Source organism: Lissotriton vulgaris, chromosome 6 (genome assembly GCF_964263255.1).
Source record: "Lissotriton vulgaris chromosome 6, aLisVul1.2, whole genome shotgun sequence".
Taxonomy (NCBI): Eukaryota; Metazoa; Chordata; class Amphibia; order Caudata; family Salamandridae; genus Lissotriton; species Lissotriton vulgaris.
In genome coordinates, this window is record NC_141694.1 from 361,622,275 (window position 1) to 361,648,601 (window position 26,327).

General features: G+C 45.3%; 1 protein-coding gene across 3 annotated transcripts in view; it reads right to left on the reverse strand.

Moving 5' to 3' along the window:
* Nucleotides 1–23,848, reverse strand: part of RPS7 (ribosomal protein S7) — a 71,347-nt gene extending 47,499 nt beyond the window's left edge. Inside the window, exons 1-4 of one of the 3 annotated variants that reach the window (XM_086926378.1) lie at nucleotides 23,700–23,848; nucleotides 20,459–20,540; nucleotides 19,119–19,190; nucleotides 18,042–18,185 (exon numbers count right to left, since the gene is read on the reverse strand). In XM_086926378.1, coding sequence (XP_086782504.1) covers nucleotides 18,042–18,185; nucleotides 19,119–19,190; nucleotides 20,459–20,533 — 291 coding nt within the window. In that variant the 5' untranslated portion in view covers nucleotides 20,534–20,540; nucleotides 23,700–23,848. Of the gene's footprint in view, nucleotides 1–18,041; nucleotides 18,186–19,118; nucleotides 19,191–20,458; nucleotides 20,541–21,057 lie in introns of those variants that run through there. The other 2 variants (XM_086926379.1, XM_086926380.1) reach the window with 2 other exon arrangements.
* Nucleotides 23,849–26,327: the final 2,479 nt, after the last annotated feature.

Here is a 26,327-nt window from a genome sequence, read left to right on the forward strand (position 1 = left end):
GTGACACTGATAAGCAGGTGAGCTTGCTTCTGAGTGCGCAGTCATACGTTACTTGCAGCTCATCGTAACCAAACAAACGTATTTTGGCTAATATTTCTTTGATAGCAAAGTGGTTATCAGTTTGTGAAAATGTATGTGTCTGAAATCGGATGTGTATAGTGAGGACAACCTTATCTTCAGAAAACTACTCAAGATTTGGCTCTTACCCACATAAGCACCATACGGAAACAGAAATTTACAGCATATCCCTCTGTATATAAGCATTTGTTGTCACTATAGATATGTACCTGTGTATTACTTCATAAAACCTGTAAAATAATTGTTATGAGAGAAAAAAAAATCTTTGGTCTACATGTATGAACTTCAATTGTGCATCTGTGTACCTCCCATGTACTTTGATCTGTAGGTCTTACTTTTCTCCTGAAAAAGCATACCCCATGCACTACCCTATTTCTCATCCTGTGCCTATCAATATATTTAATCTAAATATACTTACTTCCTTTATGTATCTATATACTTTCAATGTACTTATGGATCTATATATTTATCACTTTCTTCTAATTAAGCATTTTCAAAGCACTCGTGATGAGTTGATTAAGTCCCTGGATTAGTACTTTGCTGAGAACGAGGGGTCTGTGCCCTCTTCTGTGTCACTGTGGGAGTCATTTAAGACAGTTATCCGGGGACAGGCATTGTTAATCGCTGGTGCCAAGAAAAGTAAGAATGAGGAGGTGGTCCGTTTAGAGACTGAAATAACTGAGCTAGAAAGCGATCTGGAACTAGGTGTGACTAGTAACACGCGTCATGTCCTTAGTCTCAAACAACTGGATTATAGGGCCCTAGTGACGGATGCTGCTAAAGTCATGAGTAGAGAGCAGCAGGGCAGACTATTATGTGGGAGATAAGGCAGGGAAACTGATTGCTTGGCTGGATCAAAAGGAGAGGGCGAGTCGTGTGGTTCCTGCGATTGAGAAACTGGATGGAGTGTGTGCGACTGACCCAACTGAGCTGGTAGAGTTTTTGCGGAACATTTCCGAAATGTGTATACCTCAGTCTCCGATAGACTGGAGGAGGACTCCCATCTGCTCCTGCGTGACATTGCATTGCCTCGGTTGTCAGATTCAGATGGGGACTGTGAGAAGGTGGCCTGATATGCAGTGCTCACTATTCTAGTGAACACTATGTATCAGTCCAGCAACCCTTATTGATGATTGGTTGTAAGTTAACCTTATAGACCAGCTATCCTAGTAGCGTGGATACGAGCAGTCTAAGGCTAAAGACTCGAGAGGGCGTGTTAAGCCAGCTGTTTACCACACATATACCCCTTGAATACCCAGTGAAAGGACACCACACAAGTGTTATGAAAATAAACAAGATATTTATTAAGAATCTCAACAGCCCTGTACTCTTTATGAGGACAGGGTACTAAGCACAAAACAACTCTTACGAAAATACTGGTTAGCACAGTATATACAAATGCCCGAGGGGCACGGAAAACCACATACTCTGAAAGTGGAATGCGAAATTACTAGCAGGTAAGTACAGTACTAATAGGCTTTGGAATCGCTAGATCTTGACTATAGAATCTTCAGATTACTTCTAGGAGGCCTAGGGGACTCGGGTGCAGTGTGTGCACTCACGCGTGATGCGGGACAAAGTCTATGGTAGCTAGTAATGACAAAGTTAGTGTTCTCGGGCGAACCCGACCTGGTAGGAGGAAAACGAAAGTGGATTCTGACCCTTTGATAGTGAGGCTATGCTGGGGCACCGAAATGCCGAAGTGGCTGCAGCTGCATAGGTCTCAAAAGACGTCGGGAATCCTCGTAGACGGACCAGGAGCCTGGAAGAAAGAAGTTGCTGGCAGGCGACCAGTGAAGAAAGTTCGATGGATCCAAGCCTGGCTCGAAGGAAGATGACACCTGAAAGCAGAGGGGACCAAGTTCGAGACTACTAGCCAGTAGTCAGGTGGCACCAGGAGGGCACCGGATGGTAGTCACCTCGACTAGGTGAGTGGGTGACGCTGTGCTCGCAGATCTCACGGACCAGGAGGCGTTGTCGGCGACCAGGATGGAGGAGCGAGCTGTCCCACGATGGATGAAGCTGTCGGCGTCGCTGGACCCAGGATTGGGCAACAAAGCCTTGGCAAATTCAAGCCCACGCGGTGGACTCAAAATGGCGTCTGGAGTGGACCAGGAGGGTCCGGGGTGCCTCTCTTGAAGAAGGAAGCAAGGGCCAGTCTGGAGCAACCAGACCAGCAGCAGTGATGTCGTCGGGCGTCGTGAAGAAGGCCACAAGCCAGCCGGCTAGTAGCCACACAGCGCGGTGAGCATGCAAAAGCAGAAGGGCCCCACGCAGATCGTGGAGATGCTGGAGGGCTGATCTTCGGTGCTGGAGCTGCTCAGGGTTGGGGCTTCTCGGACCCCTAAGCACTCACCAGTGGAGCACACGGTGGGCTTGTTGCAAAGAAGTCGTGCAGTCTTGGCGATAGTCGGTCCCTCGAGGTCTCGTCGCACTCCCAGTTCTCAGCTTTGCTGTAGAGGTGAGTAGAGGTCAGAGGTGCCAGGGAAACCGAGTCTCGTCGAGCTGGGTCGTCGGATTCGTGAAGAAGGACTTGCAGCAGACCGCAGTGTTCTTAGGATGGTGCCCGCTTGACGCAGGGTGACTACTCCTTAGCCGCAAGGGAGAATCTTGAAGAAGGAAATCTTGATGCCTTTCGCAGAAAGTCGTGTCTTGATTCCAAAGATGATCTAATTTTAACAGGGGGCCCGCTCCCATCGTTATACTAAAAAAGGGGGCTGACCCGGTGACTAGGTCCTGCCTATGGGTGGGACTAGGAGGGGGTGCTTACACCCCTCTGCCATGCCGGACTTTCCCCAGGCCAGGGGCTGGTGTGCCCCTGGAACTGGTTCTGACCGGCCTATGCGTAGTGAGCACCGGGGTGCCACTCAGCAGTCACCTTCCTGTAAAGCCCTGCCTACCCAGGATACACAAAACCATGTCTGGGACGGTGCTAGCACCGCCCCTGACAGGAAACCCTTTGTTCAGGCTCCCCTCGCTGGAAGGACTCCCAGCTGCAGGGGGTCAGACTCGTGTCTGTGGTGGCAGCATCCATTTTGTGGAGCTGAGGCTTCGTTTAACTTTAACCGGGGTTCACAGTTACATACATGTCGTGTCCCTCTAGAAGGGTGGAATGCTAACCCCGTCGCCACAATTGGCGAGGGGTTAGTATTCCAATTCGTATGACACCTTACTCGACATGTTTTGATAAAGCAATACCAAAGATAGCATTTAACCGCGAGGATTATAATGCACTTAAGAGTATATGGTATGCGATATCATGGAACAGCTATTAGGACTTGGTTCCGCAAGCTGCAGACAGGCTCAGCTCATGCCAGAGCACCATCTCACACGATTCCAAGCACTCTGCCTTCAGGATTGTCAAGGCCTGCCATAGGAGTGACTGATAGGAATCTGTGTGTCCATTTTAGGGTTGGATATAGGTATACTATATCTACAGCAAAGGGTGATTACACGACTTTGCCCCAGCTGTCATGCAGCCAGTAGTGTCAAATTTAGGAGGCCAGCCAGGGGTGGCATAATACATGCTTCAGCCCCTGGCAGCCCTGGGTACACCCATGCCCTGAGTTAGAGGGTCTGATAGGGTGGCCCAGTACCAATTGGAAATGCACCTAGGGTACATGGAATCCATTTTACAGAGAGAGCAGTAGGCCTGGGGTCCTGATTGGCAGGGCCCCAGGTCGACTATGTCAAAAACCAGCTAAAACACAGGGCAAAAAGTTGGGGGCAACCATAGTCAGGAGGTACCTTCCTACAGGGACCTAATGGACGCTGCATTCTCAGCAGACGAGGTAGCCCTCGCTATTCGATCTGTGCGCTCTGGCAAAGCTATGGGCCCGAATGGTCTTCCCAATGAACTTTACAAGTTGCGTCCTGACAAAATGGCACCGTATCTCCGTGATATGTTTCTAGGGTAGCGAGACATCGCCTCCCTTCCTCGTGATCTGAGTCTTACTACCATCGTGGTGATTCACAAGGAGGGGAAACCGCAGGACCGCTGTGAGCCCTACAGGCCGATTTCGCTCTTAAACGCCGAACCAAAGATTCGCTAAGTTGCTGGCAAACCGCTTGATAAAAGTAATTAGTGACTTGATCCACCCGGATCAGTCCGGTTTCATCCCACACCACAATACAGCACTTAACCTGAGGCGCTTGCACTGTGTTCTCGCGAGGGCGGCGTCGCTGCGTGAGCCGGCCATTTTGGCTTCCTTGGACACTACGATGGCCTTTGATATGGTGGAGCGGCCGTACCACTGTGCCGCTCTTGCGAAATTTGGTTTCGGGCCTGGTTTCATTGGCTGGGTGAAACTTTTGTATGAGGAGCAATTGGCGCAGGTGGTAGTGAATGGTCGAGTGTCTAAGCCTTTTGTTCTTGGGAGGGATACGCGACAGGGCTGTCAGTTGTCCCCACTTCTTTTCGCCCTTGCCTTGGAGCCTCTGGCTGCCTGGCTGCGTTGGGAGCCTTCGATTAAGGGTATTCGGTGGACCCCGCAATTCGAGGATCGCATTTCGCTTTATGCAGACGACATTTTGTTGTACCTCACGTCCCCTCGTAAGTCGTTGAATGTATTGTTTGATGTGCTCACCTCGTTTGGAAGGAACTCTGGCCTTGTGATCAATTGGACCAAGTCCTGTGTGTATGTGCTTTTGGGTGATAACCCCCTTTACCGCGCGGATGTCCCATCCAGGTGTCGCAGACGGGGTTTAAGTACTGGGGATTTTCATAACTTTAGATCCCGTGACTCGTTACGATCGTAATCTGCTCCCTCCTCTTCAGAGGTTAAAAATCAGACGTTGCGGGCTGCCTAAGGCAACCGCTTTCACCACTTGGGCACGCAGCTCTTTTTAAAATGATGTCCTTACCGCGATTTCTATACGCGCTCCAGAATACCTTTGCTGTTGACGGATTGTCAAGAGACATTGCGCAGTTGTGGGGCTCCCAGCGGCCGCCCACGGTTTTGGCATGGAAGGAGAACATGGACTGGTGTATGTTGAGGGAGAAGACTATGTGGCACGGGGTAAACCCAGGAAATGGAATAAAATTTGGAGCCAGTGGAACTCCTACCATGGAAATGTATGCACGCCTCCATTCGTGGAGACGCCGGAGGGTTCCCTTTCCCCCTGATCCGGCATTCCAAGTCGTGTGTAGTTTTTTTTAATACGGATTGTGGATCAGACCATACAGCCTAACCCTTTCCGTCAACTCTTGCGTGACATGACCAAATCACCCACTTGCTTAAAGAACACTTACTACTTAACTCTGGTTTAATTTTATATTCCCCCACTCTACAGCTCATCCCTTTGAAATTTAACTCCGTTTCTTCGCCAACGTCACTACATCTGTTCCATAGCCACCAAGGGGCCAACCAGATCCTGGGTCTTATTTGCTCAACCCAAAAAGACTCAAAATTGGTTACAGAATTATGTGAAGTCCTATAACTTCAGTGTAAACTAACATTTCTCCAATTAAGTCCCCCTTTCACAGTCAATTGGATCGCCTTCCTGACTACAGTCCATGCGTCACACCAAACTTCCCCCAAAAACAAAATTATCCTGCAGGTAAACTGGGGGCTATTACCAGTTATAAGCTCCTGATGAATACCTTCCCTACAAAAAACTTAATCTAAACATTCTACAACAACTTGGACGTGACCTCATTCACCATCTTAGCCTCTGGCCATATGGAATACTCCATTCCATGCCAAAAGCTTGGTGCCTGGGTAATACTGTAAATGGGTCGATAATATCCAAACCCAGTTTACGCCAAGGGGCAATTCCTCTGGCTGAGGTACAATACAAATAGTTGTGGCTGACATCACTAGAAGCGCGCTTGTTTCACTACCTTACTTGATGCTCAACAAATATATCCCCACCGGAACTCTCCCCGACCCGCCTTCCAGTAGGATTATAGCCAAGTGACCCACATAGGCTATGTCCACAATAAGTCTCCCTAGAGTGAACGGAGGAATAAACATCCCCACACACAATTATACCATTTTTCACAGCCAATATTTTCTTCACCTTCGGGTATTCTATAATTTCTCCAGAAACATTTTTCCACCGGCAAACGATGCAAGATTAATTGCTTAACCTTCTCAAGTTCACTATCATTGTACATCTCCTCGGCCGAACTAGATTCTAGTAAAATGGGTTGCTCAGCATGTATAAAGTTTACATCCTCTAGGGTGAAGGTAATCTTATAGTCTTCCATATCTACTCCACAATCATCCACACTACTAAGAATGGGCTAACAGGACATGCAATCAGCATGCACATTATTTTTCCAATTCACAAATTCTGACACTGAACATTTTGCAGCCTAGATGCTAATCTTGCTAACCTTGCAAACATAGAACGTCCACCGCCAGGTGCCATCATGCAAATTAATGGTTTGTCGTAAGTTTTGATAATTACCTTGGTATCCCCGAATAGGTTCTTAACCTCATGCGCGCTAGAAACTGGAACAAAATCACCACGGACCAAATCTCCGCATCGCTCCTTCGAAACTCCCCAGCCCTCTCTTCCAACGCTAACGAAGCCGCCGCCAACCTCACCCTATGGTTATCCAACACCGCCGACACCTTAGCACCACTGAAAAAACGCCAAAGCAAACCTGGCAGCAAGAAAGCCTCATGGTTCAACGATGATCTCAAGAAGTCCAAGAAACTCTGCCGCTCCCTTGAAAAGGCCTGGAAAAAAGACCCAACCACCAGCACCAAGGACGCCTTCAAAAACGCCTCCCGCACTCACCACCAACTGATCCGAAAAGCCAAGAAAACAGCATTCAAGGATCGACTTGACAACAACGCCCACAACAGCAAGGAACTTTTCAACATCGTCAAGGAATTTTCCAATCCCTCGGCCAACTCCAACGACATCACCCCCTCTCAAACCCTCTGCGACTCCCTAGCCTCATTTTTCCACAACAAGATTGCAGACATCCACAACAGCTTTGACAACCAACCCGGAAACCAACCCACCCTACCATTTGCTGATCATCTTCCCCCCGTGAACACCCTTAACGACTGGAACCCAATCTCCACTGAGGACACCATCCGCCTGATGAACTCCATCCACTCAGGATCCCCCACAGACCCATGCCCTCACCACATCTTCAACAAAGCAGACTCCGTCATAGCACCACACCTCCGAGACGTCATCAACTGCTCCTTCAACTCCGCCACCTTCCCGGAAGACTGGAAACACGCTGAACTCACCGCCCTTCTGAAAAAACCAACAGCGGACCCCACCGAACTCAAAAATTACCGCCCCATCTCGCTTCTTCCATTCCCGGCCAAAGTCATCGAGAAAGCTGTCAACAACCAGCTCGCCGCCTTCCTCGAAGCCAACAAATCCCTCGACCCCTCACAATCTGGCTTCCGAGCAAAACACAGCACTGAGACCGCCCTCATCGCAGCAACAGACGACATTCGAACTCTACTGGACAAGGGAGACACAGTCGCCCTCATCCTCCTCGACCTCTCCTCTGCCTTCGACACAGTCTGCCACAGCACCCTTCTACAACGCCTCAATAACATCGGAATCCAAGGAAAAGCACTTGAATGGATCACCTCGTTCCTCACCGGAAGAACCCAGAGAGTCCGCCTTCCTCCATTCAAGTCCGAGGCCTCTGAAGTCATCTGCGGCGTACCACAAGGATCCTCACTCAGTCCCACCCTCTTCAACGTATACATGAGCCCCCTCGCGGCCATCGCACGCCAACACAACCTCAACATCATCTTACGCGGACGACACTCAACTGATCCTTTCTCTCACCAATGACCCCAGCACCGCCAAAACTAACCTACACGAAGGAATGAAAGAAGTTGCCGAATGGATGAAACAAAGCCGTCTGAAACTGAACTCAGACAAAACAGAAGTCCTCATCTTAGGTACATCCCCCTCTGCATGGGACGACTCCTGGTGGCCGGAAGCCCTCGGAAAAGCACCCATCCCGACAGACCACGCACGGAACCTAGGCGTCATCCTGGATTCTTCACTCTCAATGAACAGACAAGTCAGCGCCGTATCCTCTTCCTGCTTCAACATTCTTCGCATGCTCAGAAAAACTTTTCGCTGGATCCCCTCCGAAACAAGGAAAACAGTCACCCACGCTCTGGTCACGAGCCGACTGGACTACAGAAACACCCTCTACGCGGGCACTACCGCAAAACTCCAGAAGAAACTCCAACGAATCCAAAACGCCTCAGCCAGGCTCATATTAGACATCCCATGCAACGAACACATCTCTGGTCACCTTAAAGACCTCCACTGGCTACCCGTCAATAAGAGGATCACTTTCCGACTGCTCACCCACGCACACAAATCACTCTACGACATCGGACCAGATTGCCTCAACTCACGACTGTCCTTCTACACCCCTTCCCGCCAACTACGTTCTTCCAGCCAAGCCCTCGCCATTGTACCTCGCATCAACAAGACCACCATGGGAGGCAGATCCTTTTCATACCTGGCTGCTAAAACATGGAACTCACTCCCCGCTTACCTTCGACTTACCCAGAACCACCTAACGTTCAGAAAGCAACTTAAAACGTGGATATTTGACAAGTAATCCTCCTCCCCTTCCTAAGCGCCTTGAAACCCTCTGGGTATGTAGTGCGCTATACAAATTCTATGACTTGACTTGAGAATTCGAAAGTCGAGCGTTACGTGACAAAGCCAACTCGTCAGGCGTGCAGCGCAGGTAACGCCCATGACGAGCTGGCTTGGTCACCAGCATCGAAGGGGTTAAAATGTTCTACACTACACACGCATGCCAATAATTCTTTCAATTACAGCGTAATTTTGTTCAGCTTCTCTCAATGCCCTGGAAGCATAGGTAACTATCCATTCACCATTTCGATCTCTCTACACAAGTACAAACCCTAACCCACAATTGAAGGCATTTAGCATCACAACTACAAGAGTTTTCAAACAAGGTGCATTAAAGATAAACTCCTGCAATGTTTGAATAGCAATAGACATATCTTCAGTCCAGTTGAACTGTGCATTTTTCTTAATGAATCTAAAAGGTTCCACTGCAGCATCAACAGTAGGAATTAATTTAGAGTAAAACTCAGTTTTTCCTAAAAATACCACTAATTGCTCCTGAGAACTGGGAATAGGAGCCTTAGTGATGTTCTCCACATGGTTTAGGCCTAATACCCGAACCACTAATAGAATGTCCTAAATACTACACTTCAGTTTGCTTGAGCTTGCATTTATCAGGACTCCATGTAAGACCCATGTCAGCTAAGGCCATAAGGAAGAACCGAAATAACCCTTCTGAAGTTTTAAATACTTCCTTGATTATCCATCTAAAAACAACCTGGTGATATGCGATCGCTAGTCAAGACATGACCATCTCATGTAAATTAGGTAAGCGATGGGCATCCACCTATATGGCATTGTTGAGGCTGCGCAAGTAAAACTCAAGTATCAATTCTCCAGAAGGTGACCAATATGAAAATGGGAGAAACCCACAGTGAAGATTCCACTGGCTCAATGATGTGTGCCTGACAAAGATCATGCAAAACGTCTTACAGTTTACCCCATAAGCACTCCATGGCGAATGGGTACTGCACCCTCACAGTCTAATGTGGTGCTTGAAACTGCTCTATTTTCCTAATGTACCGCCAAAAACCCTAGGAAACTGATTTTAGATCCAATGCAGTACACACTTTTGCATTGCCCAAATGAGTATCACTACCACATCTATAACATACAAATGCATTCTTCCTTCTACCACTTGGACTTCTTTGTGTACATCGATGTCATTTTTCTCGATGCCTTTTATTTCTTGTATACATTTTCTCTGAACGCTCAATAGCTTTGGCAATTTCAATGGTAGCATTGAACGACAGGTCAGGGCTTGTCGCCAAAATCTTCAATTTTCTTATTAATCCTCAAATTTTGGTCCAAGTACCTGCTTATAAAGGTATATGCTCCAAATCACATGTGGTTGTTAAGGACTCATTCTTAAATAGACTCATCAGCACGGTGCTTCCTGAACTAAACAAAAAAACCTTACCATGACCATATTGGTTTTATTCCTATACCTTAAATTAACCAGTTTAGTTGCAAACTGGTAGACCGTGACATTGCCAGGACTAAGGCAGATGATTCAAATGTTTTAATTCTTTCAATCCTATCCCACAAAGAAATGTTTAAGCAAAGCAAGTTTCCTTTCAAGCTCACTATCTACTCCTAATACCTCTACATATGCTAGAAATGGAACCTCCCATATTTCCCAGTCCATGGGTGATACCCCAGAAACGTTCAGGAACGATGGGCAGAGATAAAATTCCAGACATAATGATCACACAAAAATGCACAACATCAAAGCTGGGAGAATAGAGAGGGAAAAAAAAACTTGTCTACATGAAGATTAGCGTTCTATTTACTGGGAAAACTCCAAAGTTAAAGAAATGCACCGCTGTCCAGGATGAGAAATGCAGTACAGTGATCAAAACTGAGACAATCCATGTGTCCTTCAACCTCGGCAAACAGGCATGGACAAAACCAAGATACCCATTAAAAGCATTAAAATCCTTCAGACTCAGGAAACCTCTGTAACCCTCCAATAGGCTCTGAAACCTTCCTATCGGCTGCAACAGAAATGACCAAAAACAGGAATATCCAAGGAGAAAAGCTTGATTGCCAACATTGAGGCACTCCAATTAGATTATGGCCTCACAATCAATTCTGAAATGAGCAGAACAAAAAGGCACCCAATCTCGAGGCCTCAAAGTGTGTGTGTGTGTATATATATATATATATATATATATATATATATATATATATATATATATATATATATATATATATATATATATATATATTTTACGTGATTAAGTGTTCTCCGGTGTAGGAGTCCAACAATATAATTCTGGAAAAATATTACGACTAAAATACTCTTTCATGAATTCCTTTGTTGGAAGTACTTCTGTGTACATGAAAAGCAAACAAATAATCCAAACCGCCTCTCAACATACATAGATCCTCTCCCACACACATTTGAATATACACAGCTCCCACCCCACGAGCACAGCTCGCTCCTATCCAAGAATGCAACATATGAAAATAGACATGAGCAGCAATGCATTGTTGCTAGTGTCTACTTCCTAACAGATACTGCACACAAATGTAAACCTGTTAGGAGATGCACTTGCGAAGGCTTGAGATGCCACATTTGCCCTGGTGCACTGAGCTCCCTAGGAGTGACTGTCCCCAGTTTGCTCTTGAGCCCTGTGGCAAGGAGGGTTCCCCTGACCCAATAACGTTAGAGTTGCTGCTAAGAGGGCTCCTGAGGAGCGAACCGAGGGACTCTGACGTAGGACACCATGGGGTGGCCCATGTCTTTATCCTCTTACAAGGTGCCGGAGACCAGACCTCTGGTACCTATTATTCCCCTGGAATAAATGCCTCCTGCCAGCCTAAACAGACAGACACTCACAGCTGTCACTCGCTGGGAATCCTTGAGGTGAGCACTGGAGGTGCTACTGGATCCTGCCTATTGCCAGCACGGTAGGCCTACAGGAAACTCGGCATGCTGCCATGGTGAAATAAGGGTTCCAAAACCTGGCGCATGCAAACAAAATTCAACTACACCCATCTGTAGCAGCCTACTGCTCAGGTGGATGGAGGGGACCGGGGTCTTGCAGTTCATGTTGGTGAAGCGGAGGAATCTGCCTGATCCTTGGCAGTGATTGAAAGTTTCAAGGCAGAGGTGGTCAACTAGATTGATGCAGTTGCTATGGACATCAGCCTGCTTCGCACGGACCTGTGAAAAGTGTTGGGCAGGGTGGCCACCTACAAAAGGAGGCCCGCTGCCTGCATACTTAGGTCTCTGACCTACAGAACTTCACAGCTTGCCTAAATGAACACACTGAAAATTCCGAGGGACGTTATCAAAGAAACCTCCAGCCCTCCACGATCTGCGTGGGGCCCTTCTGCTTTTGCGTGCTCACCGCGCTGTGTGGCTACTAGCCGGCTGGCTTGTGGCCTTCTTCACGACGCCCGACGACATCACTGCTGCTGGTCTGGTTGCTCCAGACTGGCCCTTGCTTCCTTCTTCAAGAGAGGCACCCCGGACCCTCCTGGTCCACTCCAGACGCCATTTTGAGTCCACCGCGTGGGCTTGAATTTGCCAAGGCTTTGTTGCCCAATCCTGGGTCCAGCGACGCCGACAGCTTCATCCATCGTGGGACAGCTCGCTCCTCCATCCTGGTCGCCGACAACGCCTCCTGGTCCGTGAGATCTGCGAGCACAGCGTCACCCACTCACCTAGTCGAGGTGACTACCATCCGGTGCCCTCCTGGTGCCACCTGACTACTGGCTAGTAGTCTCGAACTTGGTCCCCTCTGCTTTCAGGTGTCATCTCCCTTCGATCCAGGCTTGGATCCATCGAACTTTCACTGGTCGCCTGCCAGCAACTTCTTTCTTCCAGGCTCCTGGTCCGTCTACGAGGATTCCCGACGTCTTTTGAGACCTATGCAGCTGCAGCCCCTGGGCTAGGTAACTTCGGCATTTCGGTGCCCCAGCATAGCCTCACTATCCAAGGGTCAGAATCCACTTTCGTTTTCCTCCTACCAGGTCGGGTTCGCCCGAGAAGACTAACTTTGTCTTTACTAGCTACCATAGACTTTGTCCCGCATCACGCGTGAGAGTGCACACTCTGCACCCGAGTCCCCTGGGTCTCCTAGAAGTAATCTAACGATTCTATAGTCAAGATCTAGCGATTCCAAAGCCTATTAGTACTGTACTTACCTGCTAGTAATTTCGCATTCCACTTTCAGAGTATATGGTTTTCCGTGCCCCTCGGGCATTTGTATATACTGTGCTAACTCAAGTATTTTCGTAAGAGTTTTGTTTTGTGCTTAGTACGCTGTCTTCATAAAGAGTACAGGGCTGTTGTGATTCTTAATAAATATCTTGTTTATTGTCATAACACTTGTGTGGTGTCCTTTCACTGGGTATTCAAGGGGTATATGTGTGGTAAACAGCTGGCTTAACACGCCCTCTCGAGTCTTTAGCCTTAGACTGCTCGTATCCACGCTACTAGGATAGCTGGTCTATAAGGTTGACTTACAACCAATCAATAAGGGTTGCTGGACTGATACATAGTGTTCACTAGAATAGTGAACACTGCATATCAGGCCACCTTCTCACATTGCTCACCAAAGCCCCTGCCGCGGTTTCTGTCCCACACTACAGGAATGCTGGTGATGTATGCATCTCGGCTGAAGGAATGGGTCGGATCATCAAGAATAATAAACAGAACACAACTAAAATTATTACTTGTCTAGTCTCCAACGACCAAGCGCCACTGGTGTCCGGAATCTTTTATTTGCCTCGGTATCTGTCGGAAAACTTCAGAGGCCTTTTGATTTAAGGACGAGTAAATTACAGGCCACCAATCCAAATTGGTTTTCCTGTGCAGAGGCATTAAGCGATAGTCTTGTTGAAGTAACAGTCGCAGACACTACCTTCAAGAGAACTGTGATACCCGAGGAAGGACTACGGATTGGAAGGTGATGAAGACGGTCCTCCTTGGGTGCTTCCTTAAAACAACATATGAGGTCCAGCATCAGCATGAGACCGACTTTCAGAGGACAATCAGGAATTGGGCGACACGGAAGACTGTCTCAAACATTCCAATAAACTGCCAGAGCTCCTACAAAGACCTCCTAGGCGATTGGCACAGACTAGAAAGACATACCTACACAGCTTATAGCCAACATCTCCCTGCTGAAGGAGCTAAGACCGGAGCGGTGCTGGTGTGCCTGGTAAAATGAGGAATTTCAATCCCCAATCCTGACCCGGAATGATAATTTAGGGCACCCGGTATGTGCCCAACAGGCCATTAATGAGGTCTTCAACTACCATCTTACAGCATCTGCGCTGAGCGGACACTGACTCAAACGTGTGGCATTGTGGACTACTTCCAGAAGGTCTTGCTTCCATGTCTTACCTCCAACATGTACAGCCTAGAGAGGTTTGTTATACAACAAGAAATGGTGGTTGAAATAAGGGGTATTAGGACAGCAAAGACACAGGAAAGAGACAGCCTACCTGCTGAGATTTACTGCATGTATTCGGAAACTCTGGTTGAAACCCTTGGAGGTTTTGGAGGAGGTCCACTGGAAGAGCAGTCTCCCAACCTCATTATGTGAGGCCTTGATATTATTGAATTTAAAACAAAATCTTGCAAAGAAACTAAATGTGAATGCTTACATTCACATGGTGTCAAGACGTTGCAGAATAAACTACATGTAAAATATAGACCATTAATTTATTTGTTTCTTGGTATTCGCTCACAAACATGACAAAGGAACAAATGTAAAATAAAATGACAGCTTAAAGGTTCGGCCAAGCATTTCACTAGCAGTCCCTCCACTAAATAATTTAACAAAGCAAGGATACCAGTTAGACTAGTGTATAAAACTCTGCTACAATCAAACCTCTCGCATAACAAAAGGTGCCAGCATATTCAAACTTCTGATAAAAAGCAGATGTCTGCTAAAATTCAGTAAACAACAAGGGGGACAATGTCCCTTTTAAACGTGGACACTAAAATATTTGCTAAGATACCGGCTAACTGCTTAGCACTTCTGCTTCCCACAATAGTTGCACCAGAACAGACAGGTTTTATACCGCAAAGGAATCTAACATATAATATACGCACGGTGCGTGGTACTCTGCAGGACGTGCAGTAAGATGTGAAAGCTGTGGCGGTCTTTTTAGATATGGCAAAAACTTTCGATTCGGTCGAGTGGCCCTTTCTGCGCAAGGTGCTGACGAGAATGTGGTTGGGGTCAGTTTTTTTGCAACTCGTTGGTACGCTATATCACAAGCCCACAGCGAGGGTGCTTATAGGGAATCTAGTTACCGATAGCTTCCCTATTACTAGAGGCAATAGACCGGGCTGCCCTCTTTCGCCTCTTCTATACGCGTTGGTAGCAGAGACCCTAGCGTGCGCACTGAGGGAATACCACAGCCATGAAGGCATTAGCTTTCCAACTAATAACATTGTAATCTCTACATACGCAGAGCAGACTACACTACTGTAGGTCAGACAACCGGAAAAAAGTTGACAGCAGTCCTTTGCGAAGTTGTGCATTTTGGGGACCTGTAAGGACTTAAAGTTAACTGGGGCAAGTCACTGGTCCTTCCTCGGACTCCGGTCACGGAGGAATTAGAGATGGAGTAACCATTACAATGGACCACGGACCCAGTCAGGTATTTGGGGATCAATCTACATACAGACTCAGTTGATTCTGCGGGATAACTACGGCAGGGTTATTGATAAAGTGGAAGATGAAGTTAAGACGCGGTGCAAGCTTCCCCCGTCCCTGATGGGGAGGATATCCATAATGAAAATGGTAGTTTTACCGCGGATGTTGTTTCTCTTCGTCAATATACCAATAATCCTCTCCAGATCCTTTTTCCAGAGACTTACGCAGTTGATGCTCAAGCTGGTGTTGGCGGGCAAACAAGCATGGGTCAAATGGCAGATACTGACGCGGCCATGGAATATGGGCAGCCTAGGAGCGCCAGATTTTGAATTTTACTACAGGGTGGGAGTGCTCCCACCTACATGCTTGGATACATGGTGAGAAGGATACACCGTACCAGCGCATGGAGAGACTGTTCGCTGCCCCGCACTTGCCCCCAGCGTCCATATTTGAGAACCCGGACCATAGAACAGGCTATTTAGACTTGTTAAATGCTACTAGGCACGCTTGGCACTACCTGCTCCAACAGCAGGCGGGAGTGTTACTGTACACCCCAGCAATGCCCATAGAATGGGTCCGTTTGCTTGCACCGTGCAGGGACAAAGGAGTGGTTAGAGCCTTACAAACGCTACAGTTGAAGACTGCGGGCGATCTTTTTCATCAAGGTGCAGCCAAAACATGGGAACAGGTGCAGGAAGGGACGGATGCCACCAACACAACTGCAGAAATTCCAGTCTTATAGGGTGCACCAAGCTATGATGGAGCAATGTGGGGTGGATATGCAGGAACCCCGGAGATCCCTGAACTTGCGTATGTTGTAAAAACTAGCTCCCCTCGTAAGCTGATCACCAATATTGATAAGCTGGTAATCCCATAGGGTGCATGACGGCCTGGCAGCCAGACTAGCTTGGACTTACAATCGATGACATGTGGCAGTACTGTTGCTCGAACACCAGGCGCATATCACTACATGGGAAACATAGGTTTATTCATTTCAAGTTTCTTAATAGAGTATACTACACTCCGGAACGGTTATTTAGATATGGCCTCAGAGACGGGGCGGCTTATGAAGGTGCGGTGTACAGACAGCCAATTTCATACATTTAGCATGATTCTGCCATGGAATCCGGAAATATTGGTAAGACATCTTTGGGGAACTGGGGAGGATAGTTGAGAAGCAGCTCGCCCTGGACCCGGCGTTAGCACTGCTGGGACTCTCCAGAGATATTCCAAAAGCTGTACGGAGACTCATAGACATGGGACTCTTAATAGCAAAAAGGGTGGTGGCGCTATGCTGGATGAAGGGTCTGGTGCCCACGGTACAAAGGTGGTCGCACGATATGTTATACCGCTGCACGCAAACGGAGAAGCGAACTGCTACACCCACGTAGTCGGCCCAAAAATGTCTGGGGATTTTACAAGACATAAAGATGGGGTGTCTGGGACAGGAAATGAGATGGGGAGGGACGAAATATGAGTGACAGCACAGAATAAGGACACTCAGACGGAGAGCATAAGTGAAGAGAGTAGTGATGGCGCTGCCTACCCGCGGGGGTTGTTGGCTAAACAGATGTGTTACAGCCTGAGATGCGATGTGACTGAAGTACCACCCGAAAATGTCTGCTATGTGGGTATGTTGAAGTCTATAATTTGGATATACTTGATGGTAAATTGTTCTTTTATGTACTGTACCTGAATGATGCCTTCTTAAATAAATTAATAAAATAAAAATAAATAAAAAACAAAGGACAATGAGGGCTTGATAAAAGGTCCACCGTACTTGCACTGGGTAGAAATAGAAGACAAAAGGGGTACGGTGTCCCTGGGTGGCAAGTTGGCCACCTGGTGAGCACTCCGAGAGGTGGGGAATACCTTCTTTCGGAACTAGGATCCTCACACACCCAGCAAGCTAGGTGTCATGCTTCATCATATGGTTCTGCTCACCGCAGAGCCGGCTGTGAACATTTTTTTCTGGTTTATTACTGGTCTGGTTGATCAGAGTTATTTGAGTTTATTCTAGACACATTCCTTATGAATTCTCCATAAAGTTTGGGATCGCCCTAACAGAAGTGCCCAGCATGTTATCCTATACTGAGTCCTACATAATCTACAACGTCACGTCCTACTTCATGCTCCACTAATTACAATTACGCAGTTAAGAGGTCTTCAAAAAAACAGCTATATTAATTTATACACAATAAACATTCTCATGTTATGTTCCATCTCGACTGCTTGTATGCGATGCGGTTTAGTAGAATCATATCTACAGGCACTTCCATGGTTCACATGAATAACACCCAATACCCCTGCCATGTTTACATGCTTAGAAGGGATGTGCAATTCTGGTAACGACAAGAACATGAGCATACCTAGAACAAGTCTCATGTAATCGAATTAGACACCGCTTGTCCTAATGGTATGTCATCATGCAGCCCAAAAAAGTATAACTTATGCCTGCAATACAACATGAAAAACAAACCTAATGGATTTTAAGAGGTATGTTGTAGCAACAGTGAGTCATTTATCTCTGGTTCCCAATCTGCATCCTTCGTATATGTAGTACACTCTACCTCTATCAAATTCCTTCTTTTCATCTTCATATGTAAACTATTCATAGGTGCCAGAAATAAGGGAGCTACATGCTTTACAAGAACCCACGCAGTACTGCACAGAAGTGAAACAATAGTGAAATATTAAGATAGTTTAACCAAACAAATACCCGTTTACCTGAGCAATGAAGACCACATGTTTGCCGCTGAATTTCTTTTCCAGCTCACGTACTAATCGCACTTGGATCTTCTGAAAAGATTTTAACTGCGGGACTGGAACAAAGATGATGATAGCTTTCTTACCCCCACCAACTTCAATTTCCTAAAAACAAATTACAATTATCAGTAGACACTCTTCAGTCCAATGATAGTTATCGTTGCATTAGTTGCAAAATAACACAAACACTGTGCTGTAGGTAAAGATTATTTAGCTTGCATGCCATTTTCCATAGCCTTCAACATAAACTTTAAAGATAAGAGCCTTTGAATAGATGTTTGAAAATCCATCAACTTGCTCGCCTACCAGCAACAGGGTCGCACGTTTTGCGAGGTTCAGGCTCACCAAGTCAAAACGTACACACCACAACACATTTGAATATGGAGAACGGGCAGTAAGGTGGTGGGGACTGAGGTCTGTAAAGTAATTATCAGTGAAGCAATCCTATTTTTGCCAAAACGGGGTAGAGAATAGATTAACCACCACCACAAAATAAATTGACTACCATGTTTACAATTATGTCACCAAATCAATATTAAATAAAAGCTTTAGATGCAAGGTTCATACTAAAGATCTACATTTATCGTCAAATGTGGTCCTACACAGAAGAATTAACAAGTACACTGAAAACCTGAGAGTGAAATGTTAGGCCATAAGTTAACATTCTAAAATAACCAGTTCTGCTTTTTACGTTTAACGTATATCCACAATGGTTTGTTTCTCAGTAACAGTCCGAGGACTTCAGGAAGTTGTAGGAATGAGCAGCTGAGCCAAACAATGTGAACAGGACTTTACACCACAGCACCAAGTGGTGTTACGCTCCCTTATGCCACCTTGCAAGAGCCACGAAAGAGCAACATCACTGAATACCACAGCAAGCAACAGAACATTCAAGATATTGATCACTATAAAAGTGAAAGACTGGTCATGAAATTTTACACCCAAATTAAACTACTGTTTCAGCAGTAATGTGGTAAATTGCCGACCTTAATAGATGCATTAAAGAAATTTCAAGTTTTACAAATGAAATATAACTACCTTAGCTGCAGTGATGTTCAGCTCTCTCAACTGTGCCTTCAAATCAGAGTTCATCTCCAACTCCAGGAGAGCCTAGAGAAAAGTTAAGATGTAACAAACCATCCTTTACAATGAAGGAATTAACAGCATAAAAGTTTATATTTAATAGGCATTTTGAGACTCTGCACCGCGTGTTGGGGGTGGACTGGTCGGATGGGATGGTTTCAAAGCATTAAGCCAATGATACTCAAAGTGAGGCCCTCCAGACCTTCACTGGCCCATTTATGAACAGCTGCTGTCTACTTGACAGAGCAAGAACAGTCAGAAAATAAAGCCAGACTTTATTTTACTGGATAACAACAAAAAGTAACGAAATAAAAAGGTGCACTGCGCGGCTAACTTTAGAACACCATGTTTGGACACATTGCAACAAACGTGTATTAGGACATATCTCCAATGTTCACCGTAGTACATAAGATGAAATAAGAGCTCTGAGAAGTATTTTTTAAAGTGATCTATATAGTTTTAAAAAAAATGGAACAGTTCACTATTGTCATTGTTGGAGGAGGCATGAATAAAACAAGTCAGTTGTCATGTGGACCCTACTGGGTGACCTGGGTTATTTCACTTTGACAAAATCATAGATTATCACATCAAACAGAATGTTCTGTACATCGCACATCCTCAAATCATTCATTTCAAGGTGCTCGTGTGCGATAGTTAAAAAATAGGAGGGAAGTGAAATAAAACAATGTGATAGGATTACACCATTTGGTCAAGCAAGGAAGCCGACCCAAAGGCTACGGGTTTCACACTGTGCAATTCTATTTCATTCCAATTCAATAATAATGTTACTTCCTTGTACACTGGACTCTCACACGGTAATACAGCATAACATTGCATTGTCCCCTTTATGACTACTCTAGAGACATGGGGCTAAATTTAGACGGCACATCACCCTGTAGACAAACCCTGCAACGCCCCACTCCCACTCTGCTGGAACCAATGCAGTTCTTGAGCAAACCACAGACCATAATTTTTGGCTCCTGGGAAACATTTTGGGTACCCATGTCTAAACCAAACAAGGGGCAGAAAATAGACCATGGTAAATACAACATATGTAGCTAAATTATACACATAAAATCACCCACTTTTAAGGCTTTTGTAAACTTGCTCTGGCAACTGAAATATGAATGGCAATATCACAAATGGTTGGTTAACCGTTCAGGACCACATACCACAAAGGAAAAAGTTATTACCCAACGACCAAAACACTGTTTTATGGTGGGTAACCTACCGAAGTTATTCAGAGTTAACCACATTAAACAAGTCCGTTTCAATACTGGAACCAATGATCTTACCTGGGAAATGCCAGACTCGAACTCATCTGGCTTTTCGCCATTTGGCTTCACGATCTTTGCACTTGAGCTGAACATGGCCTGTCTGGATTAGAATTATGGTCCCATTAGAAAATAGCAATATAAATACAATCTACGAAAAAATACTTATTTAAGCGAAACTGTAATAAAAACGCACTGGAAAAGTCTTCTTGGTTTGTTGCGATGGATTCAGGGACCACAGTGGTTACACTTAAAGATGTGATTAACTAGGTCATTAGGCTAACAGCGCACTATTTAACATGTTGGTTGATAACAAGGATTCTGGACTACAAAACAGAAGTTACCATGTTTTTCTTAAAGCAAAAATGCAAGAAAAGGGCGGGAAAAGCATACTCTAGTTCTACACGGAATAAGCGTACATTAGCAGCAAAATTGCTGGGGCACAGTAAAGGCCATATTTGGTCTTAAAACTGAATAGTTTAGAGTAACTGCTCTTACCGGCAGTCCACATGTAAAAGATTATGCTTTAAGCATCGGTCAATTAAAACACACAAGTGTTAAGTAGACCTCGACCTTACTGCTAGTATTAAACTGACCAACGCTGCATTTTCAATGCTTACAGGGTAAACTGCAGCCCCCTCGTTGAGTCCTTGATATGAATACCCAGAGTCAAAGCAAGTGTCGAAATTGGCAGCGGGCGACCACTGAATTATTGGGTCAAATGATGCTTTCTGAAATGATGGCACTGCCACTGACCATTCGACTGTTTTGTACTATTTTCTTCTCTACAAGGACATATCTTCAAAGCAGTAAGAAATTAAACTACTAAACGTCCAACATATTGTTTGTAAACCTTGCTAAAGGATACTCACTTTGCATAACAGTATGCGAAAGTAAGGTGGAATATGTGGACCAGGTATCTCCAACCTTTTCTGGAATGAACTACTTAAAATGAAAATCCTCCGGAGCTACTACTAATATCAGATATGCAATAGTAACCACATAAGATAAGCACTTGAGGACACCATATACAAGATTACCAGCTGTAATCACCTCAGGAATGGCTGCTAGCAGTATTGCAATAAATGCTTTTTCAATGTGGAATTCCTCTACATGAGTAACACCGAAAGGCCATTACTGCACTGCTCCTAATATTAGTAATAAAAACTATCCCAAGCACCTTTTGATTTTCACTAAAATATATTTAATGTAACCATTTTTTCCACAAACATCAACTTATGAGAACTGAAAATACACACGTTTGTCTCGAAATACACACCTTTTAATGTAGGTGTTATATGTGAATTGAACAAAGCAAACAGGAAAGCTACTTAAAAGTAACAGAGCTACCAGTAGCTCACGAGCTACCGCGATGTGGACAGACTTGAAAATAAATTGAGAAAAAACATGCCGACAGTACATTGTTTCCTCCTGTTTGTATCTCGAAACTCACTACTAAATTAACAGAATATACGAAGATCATGTTTCATCTCAAAGAGTGCTCCAAGAAGAGTGAGAGGATGTGTGTAATATAGACAATTAGCATAATCATATTCAGCTTTACCCGCGATATAATAATCGCCAGGTTCGAGTCCTAAAAAGCAGTTATATGAGGCGGTTGGCCATGAAGAATCTTGTAAAGTCAGGGCAGCCTTTATAAAATGGAAATTGACAGGCAGGGGCATAAGGAGTAGTGTCCCTTTTGCCAATATATCATTAACCTTTTTGCTTTTACTTAGTTTGCATATGCTTTGACAATAGTAGAAGAATAATGCTTCTAACAATTTTTAGATTGTTACGGCTTCGCTGTACAAGTGATATAATGACAGTAATCTTAAAGTGCGATACATTATTTTGCCATGTGGTAGGGACTGTTTTGATCTGTAACGTCAACAGAGCAGAGTTGCCTGTTGTGTTAGGTGTATAGAAAGGGACCATGGGGGCCTGTTCATGTTCCAGCATGAGTTGTAAGCTAGATAGATCATACTTCATTGGCTCACAGTTGTGGCTTTTATTTGTTGAACAGTAATATTACTTTGATAACTGAAGTCTGTTGAACTATGGGATTCATCGCACTTTTTATAGAACATGCACGATGGTCAACACAGTACATCCTACCGCTGCTATTACTTTGGACATCCATAAACACAGTACCACAATGAAGTACTTCACAAACAACCCAATAAATGTACGTCGAAAAATAAAGTTAGGATACTACGATACCCAATAAAAGATAGCTTATCAATACGCATCTGCTCTGGAGAATGACATAACTAGGGATTGGAGACTACAAGGAACTACAAACCTATAGGGAAAGTAGTACTTGCAGGATAATCCTACATATGAGAAAAACGCGTCATGTTCATGAACATGAAATGTACGGGAACGTAAGTTATATTCGGGAATTGTAACGTAGGTTAAACTTGCATTACCGTCAAATAAAACAGCCTACACCATGCTACTCGTGGCTTTTTAGACGGCATAAATTAAATTCAGAGACTTGCATATCCGGTTTAAATAAACAAACTTCAAAAACCCCACCCGTTGAGCAGAAAGCCATAACTGGCTCATTCAACAGCGTAACTTTACATTTTTGGTATAACAACGCGACATAACCACGAGATGTAAGGTTAGTATGTCCCGTTTCTTGTCAGACTGGTAGTCTAACTTTTCAAAAGTGATTTCGCTCATCATAACACACCTACCATTAGCACTGTGCATAGTTCGAACAAAAAACAACATCAAGGGCATATGTTTTAGCTGGGCCACAGTCGAATATGACTGGCGTTTCTGTACAGCGAGAGTCGGCTACCACAACGGGGTAAACTAGTCTCCAGCCAGAAAGGCTTCTTTAACTTGCCTCCGGAACAGCACGGACGAGTAAGTCTGCAAAAGGACAGCACATCTGACTCCAAACATATTTACAAAAAATAGTAGACAACCTGATCTTTCCAAGAAGGGACGCCCGGTTACCAGAGACAGCCAGTAGTGACACGAGACTTCTGGCCGCGCATACAACCCTCTGACTGAGGCCCTTATTAAAAGTAATAAAGCAGCACGGACACCATTCCCCAATGGTGGCTCCCTATCACGGGGGAAGGCAGCGGAACAATCCATCGTCATCCTAAACCAGCAGCTCACAGTTTAGCATCAGCAACCCCTCAAATGCCTGTCGCTACTTAAACGTGAATTTTCCTGCTCCAAAATATAAAAAAATAAAAGACAAGCAAAACGTTGTGGGGCATTAGTCGCTGGCACCCACCTCGTTCAGCGACGGCCTAGGAAGAGGGAGAAACCTCGCGAGAGCGTGCTTGATCTCGCTGTCGCGCTAAGGCTAAAGGGAAGAAGGAGGGGCCCAGGCCGGCTTCTAAACCGGAAGTGGATAACTCAAGACTTGGTTTTGCTGCAGAACTGGTATCGCGGCGTTAACTCCGGCATGCATTTAACATCGTAGAAGCAGCAGCGCTTTTATATGATATTAGCTTTCATGCTGGAAAAAACAAAGTGCCTCACACCGAATGGCTAGGTAATCGCGGATCCCATTGCAACATGGCTGCCACTATCCACGTCCACTGAAAGAGCGAGCGACTTGAGAGGTGGCCGGCGCCTTATCAAATTATTGCCCCCCATGGTAAAGAGGCGTTAAAATTATACTGTTCGTTACAATAGGCGGGCGTCTGTTACCATTATGCATTTAACTTTAGGTGTATATTGTTTAATAATTTAAGCTGGTCGCAGTTTATTGGTATTTGATAATTAGCAGATGTTGAGCTTCAAAAAGCGGGACAGGCCAGACATAAAGCTATTTCTATGCTTGGTATGTCACGGTTTTTGCATAACCATGTGTGTGTACGTCACGCCCCTTTGCGTTTTCCAGGTGCGAGATGAGCACATATAGTCTTTATTAGGTCGAGACTGGCGTAGGCTTCGCGCATGCGCAGTCTCACCAGTGAGACTTTAATGTCTCAGAGTAGAGAGGGTAAACCTCGCCCCTCTTCTCCATTGGTTGGCCTCCTAAACAGTGGCCAGCCATTGGAGAAGAGGTCTCTGTGACGTCCTCTTTTCGCTGTAAGCCCAGTCCTTTTCGGATTGAGGGGCGTGTAAGTATATGGGCCGCCTTTGCCAACATTTCAAGGAGGAAGGCCCTCCGAGCCGCATGCCTACTGTCGATCCTTGCTCTCCATCCTAGCAGACCTTCTTTTCTCAAAGTGCGTAGGAGAAGAGGTCTGAAACAAGAGACAAGGCCGCGCACCCCCATTCTCCTCTGTGCTCCGTGGCACTCCCAAACAAAGGGTTTAATCTCCCGAGCCCCACATGTTGTTCCCGTAAACTGTAATGACATGGTACCGTTACATTTCAAAATATTGTCCTCGTGCAAACACACAAAACAATAAAATAACAATTGCAAGCGTTAATTCCAGTCTTAGATTTAGGGTAAGTCTGTTTACAGCGCCCCTAGGTTGCGTCCCGTTACGTATGCCCCTGGGGTGGTATCGAACGAATACTGATAGTGTAATCTTCGATGGTCAGTGCCTACTTCCCTGCACTGCCCTCTGACAGTGACCCTGTCATCCTGCCACCCCTCCCACTTTTCATTCGTGCATCACAGCTCCATCATTAAACAGTCATAAAGGAGGCGTGTTCCATCTCTCCAGGAACTGAGGGATGTGTACAAGTCAGTGTAATAAACGTATACAAAGACATTTCTTCCAAGGTGCTGGTGGGTGTGTCCTCCACTCTTCAGTACCTTATTTCAATTTGGGGACTGACACCGTGTGCAACCCAGTACCTTCCTGAAGTTATGAAAAGTACCACCCGCTAGTAAAACTGCTGAAGTTAAATTTTAGGAGGTGTGCCTGTTCTCTAAGGTTAGTCTTGCTATTCAAGATATTTGGGCTGATTTGTTGAAATGATGTACGTTTCTCCAATATGTCAGTCTCCTTCTGAAAAAACTTTTGATCCACCAACCTGTCAAAGAATCCCTTCTGTCCAATAAGATTAAGGTGACCAGATTTTGTGGAGTTAAAACCTTGATTACCCAGACAATAAAAGTAGGACTAGAGCATTTTAGCTTTGTCAATGTGATAGTTTTAGCCATGTTGTACTGTGTGTGGCTGTGTGTGTGGCTCTGTGTGTGTGGCTCTGTGTGTGTGTGGCTGTGTGTGGCTGTGTGTGTGCGTGCGTGGGTGCAAATGCAATAGGTCTCGCATTTGCTAGAGATTAAGCTATTGGCATTGTAAATGGCAATGCCATTTATTTATCTGTTTTCAAAACCAACACATAAATACAAATTTTGTCATTTACCATGCCAATACCTCTAACTTTTGCAAAGGCGAGACCGTTGCATTGTAAATGCTTGTTTTTTTGTTCGATTATAAAACAGAACTACAAGACTAAGAATTTAACTGTAAAAGCTTGGACTGGAGCAAAAAACCAAGGATCTATTTAAAATCAAGAAAAGCCTTGGTACGCCGGGTAAGACTTCTGAGGACCAGGAATGTCCAGGAAAATATGGGGCATAGTCACAGTAGATTTGATGTATTATGATGTAATGTGGAGAAAAACATTCAAATGTCCTATCCTTACCACTGCTGCTTCCTTCCAAATGTTACTGGGAGATCAATTCTGTGTTAGGTGTCAGGACCTGAGTCTCCGACTTTTTAGCTCTTGCGTGGGCGTGGCAGCGAAGCTGCCCGCCCCTTCGAGAGATTTTGCTACAAAAAGGGTGCTGTAAGCCCCGCCACTCGTTTCCATTGGGTAGCGTCAGCATTTATTGTAAACGCTGACTTCCCAATGGAAAGGAGAGTTTTTGGGTGCCACCCTGTCCGTTTTTCGGACAGCCCCTCCAGACAGCGTGGCCTGCTTTTCGGCTTGTCGTGAAGACTTTTCT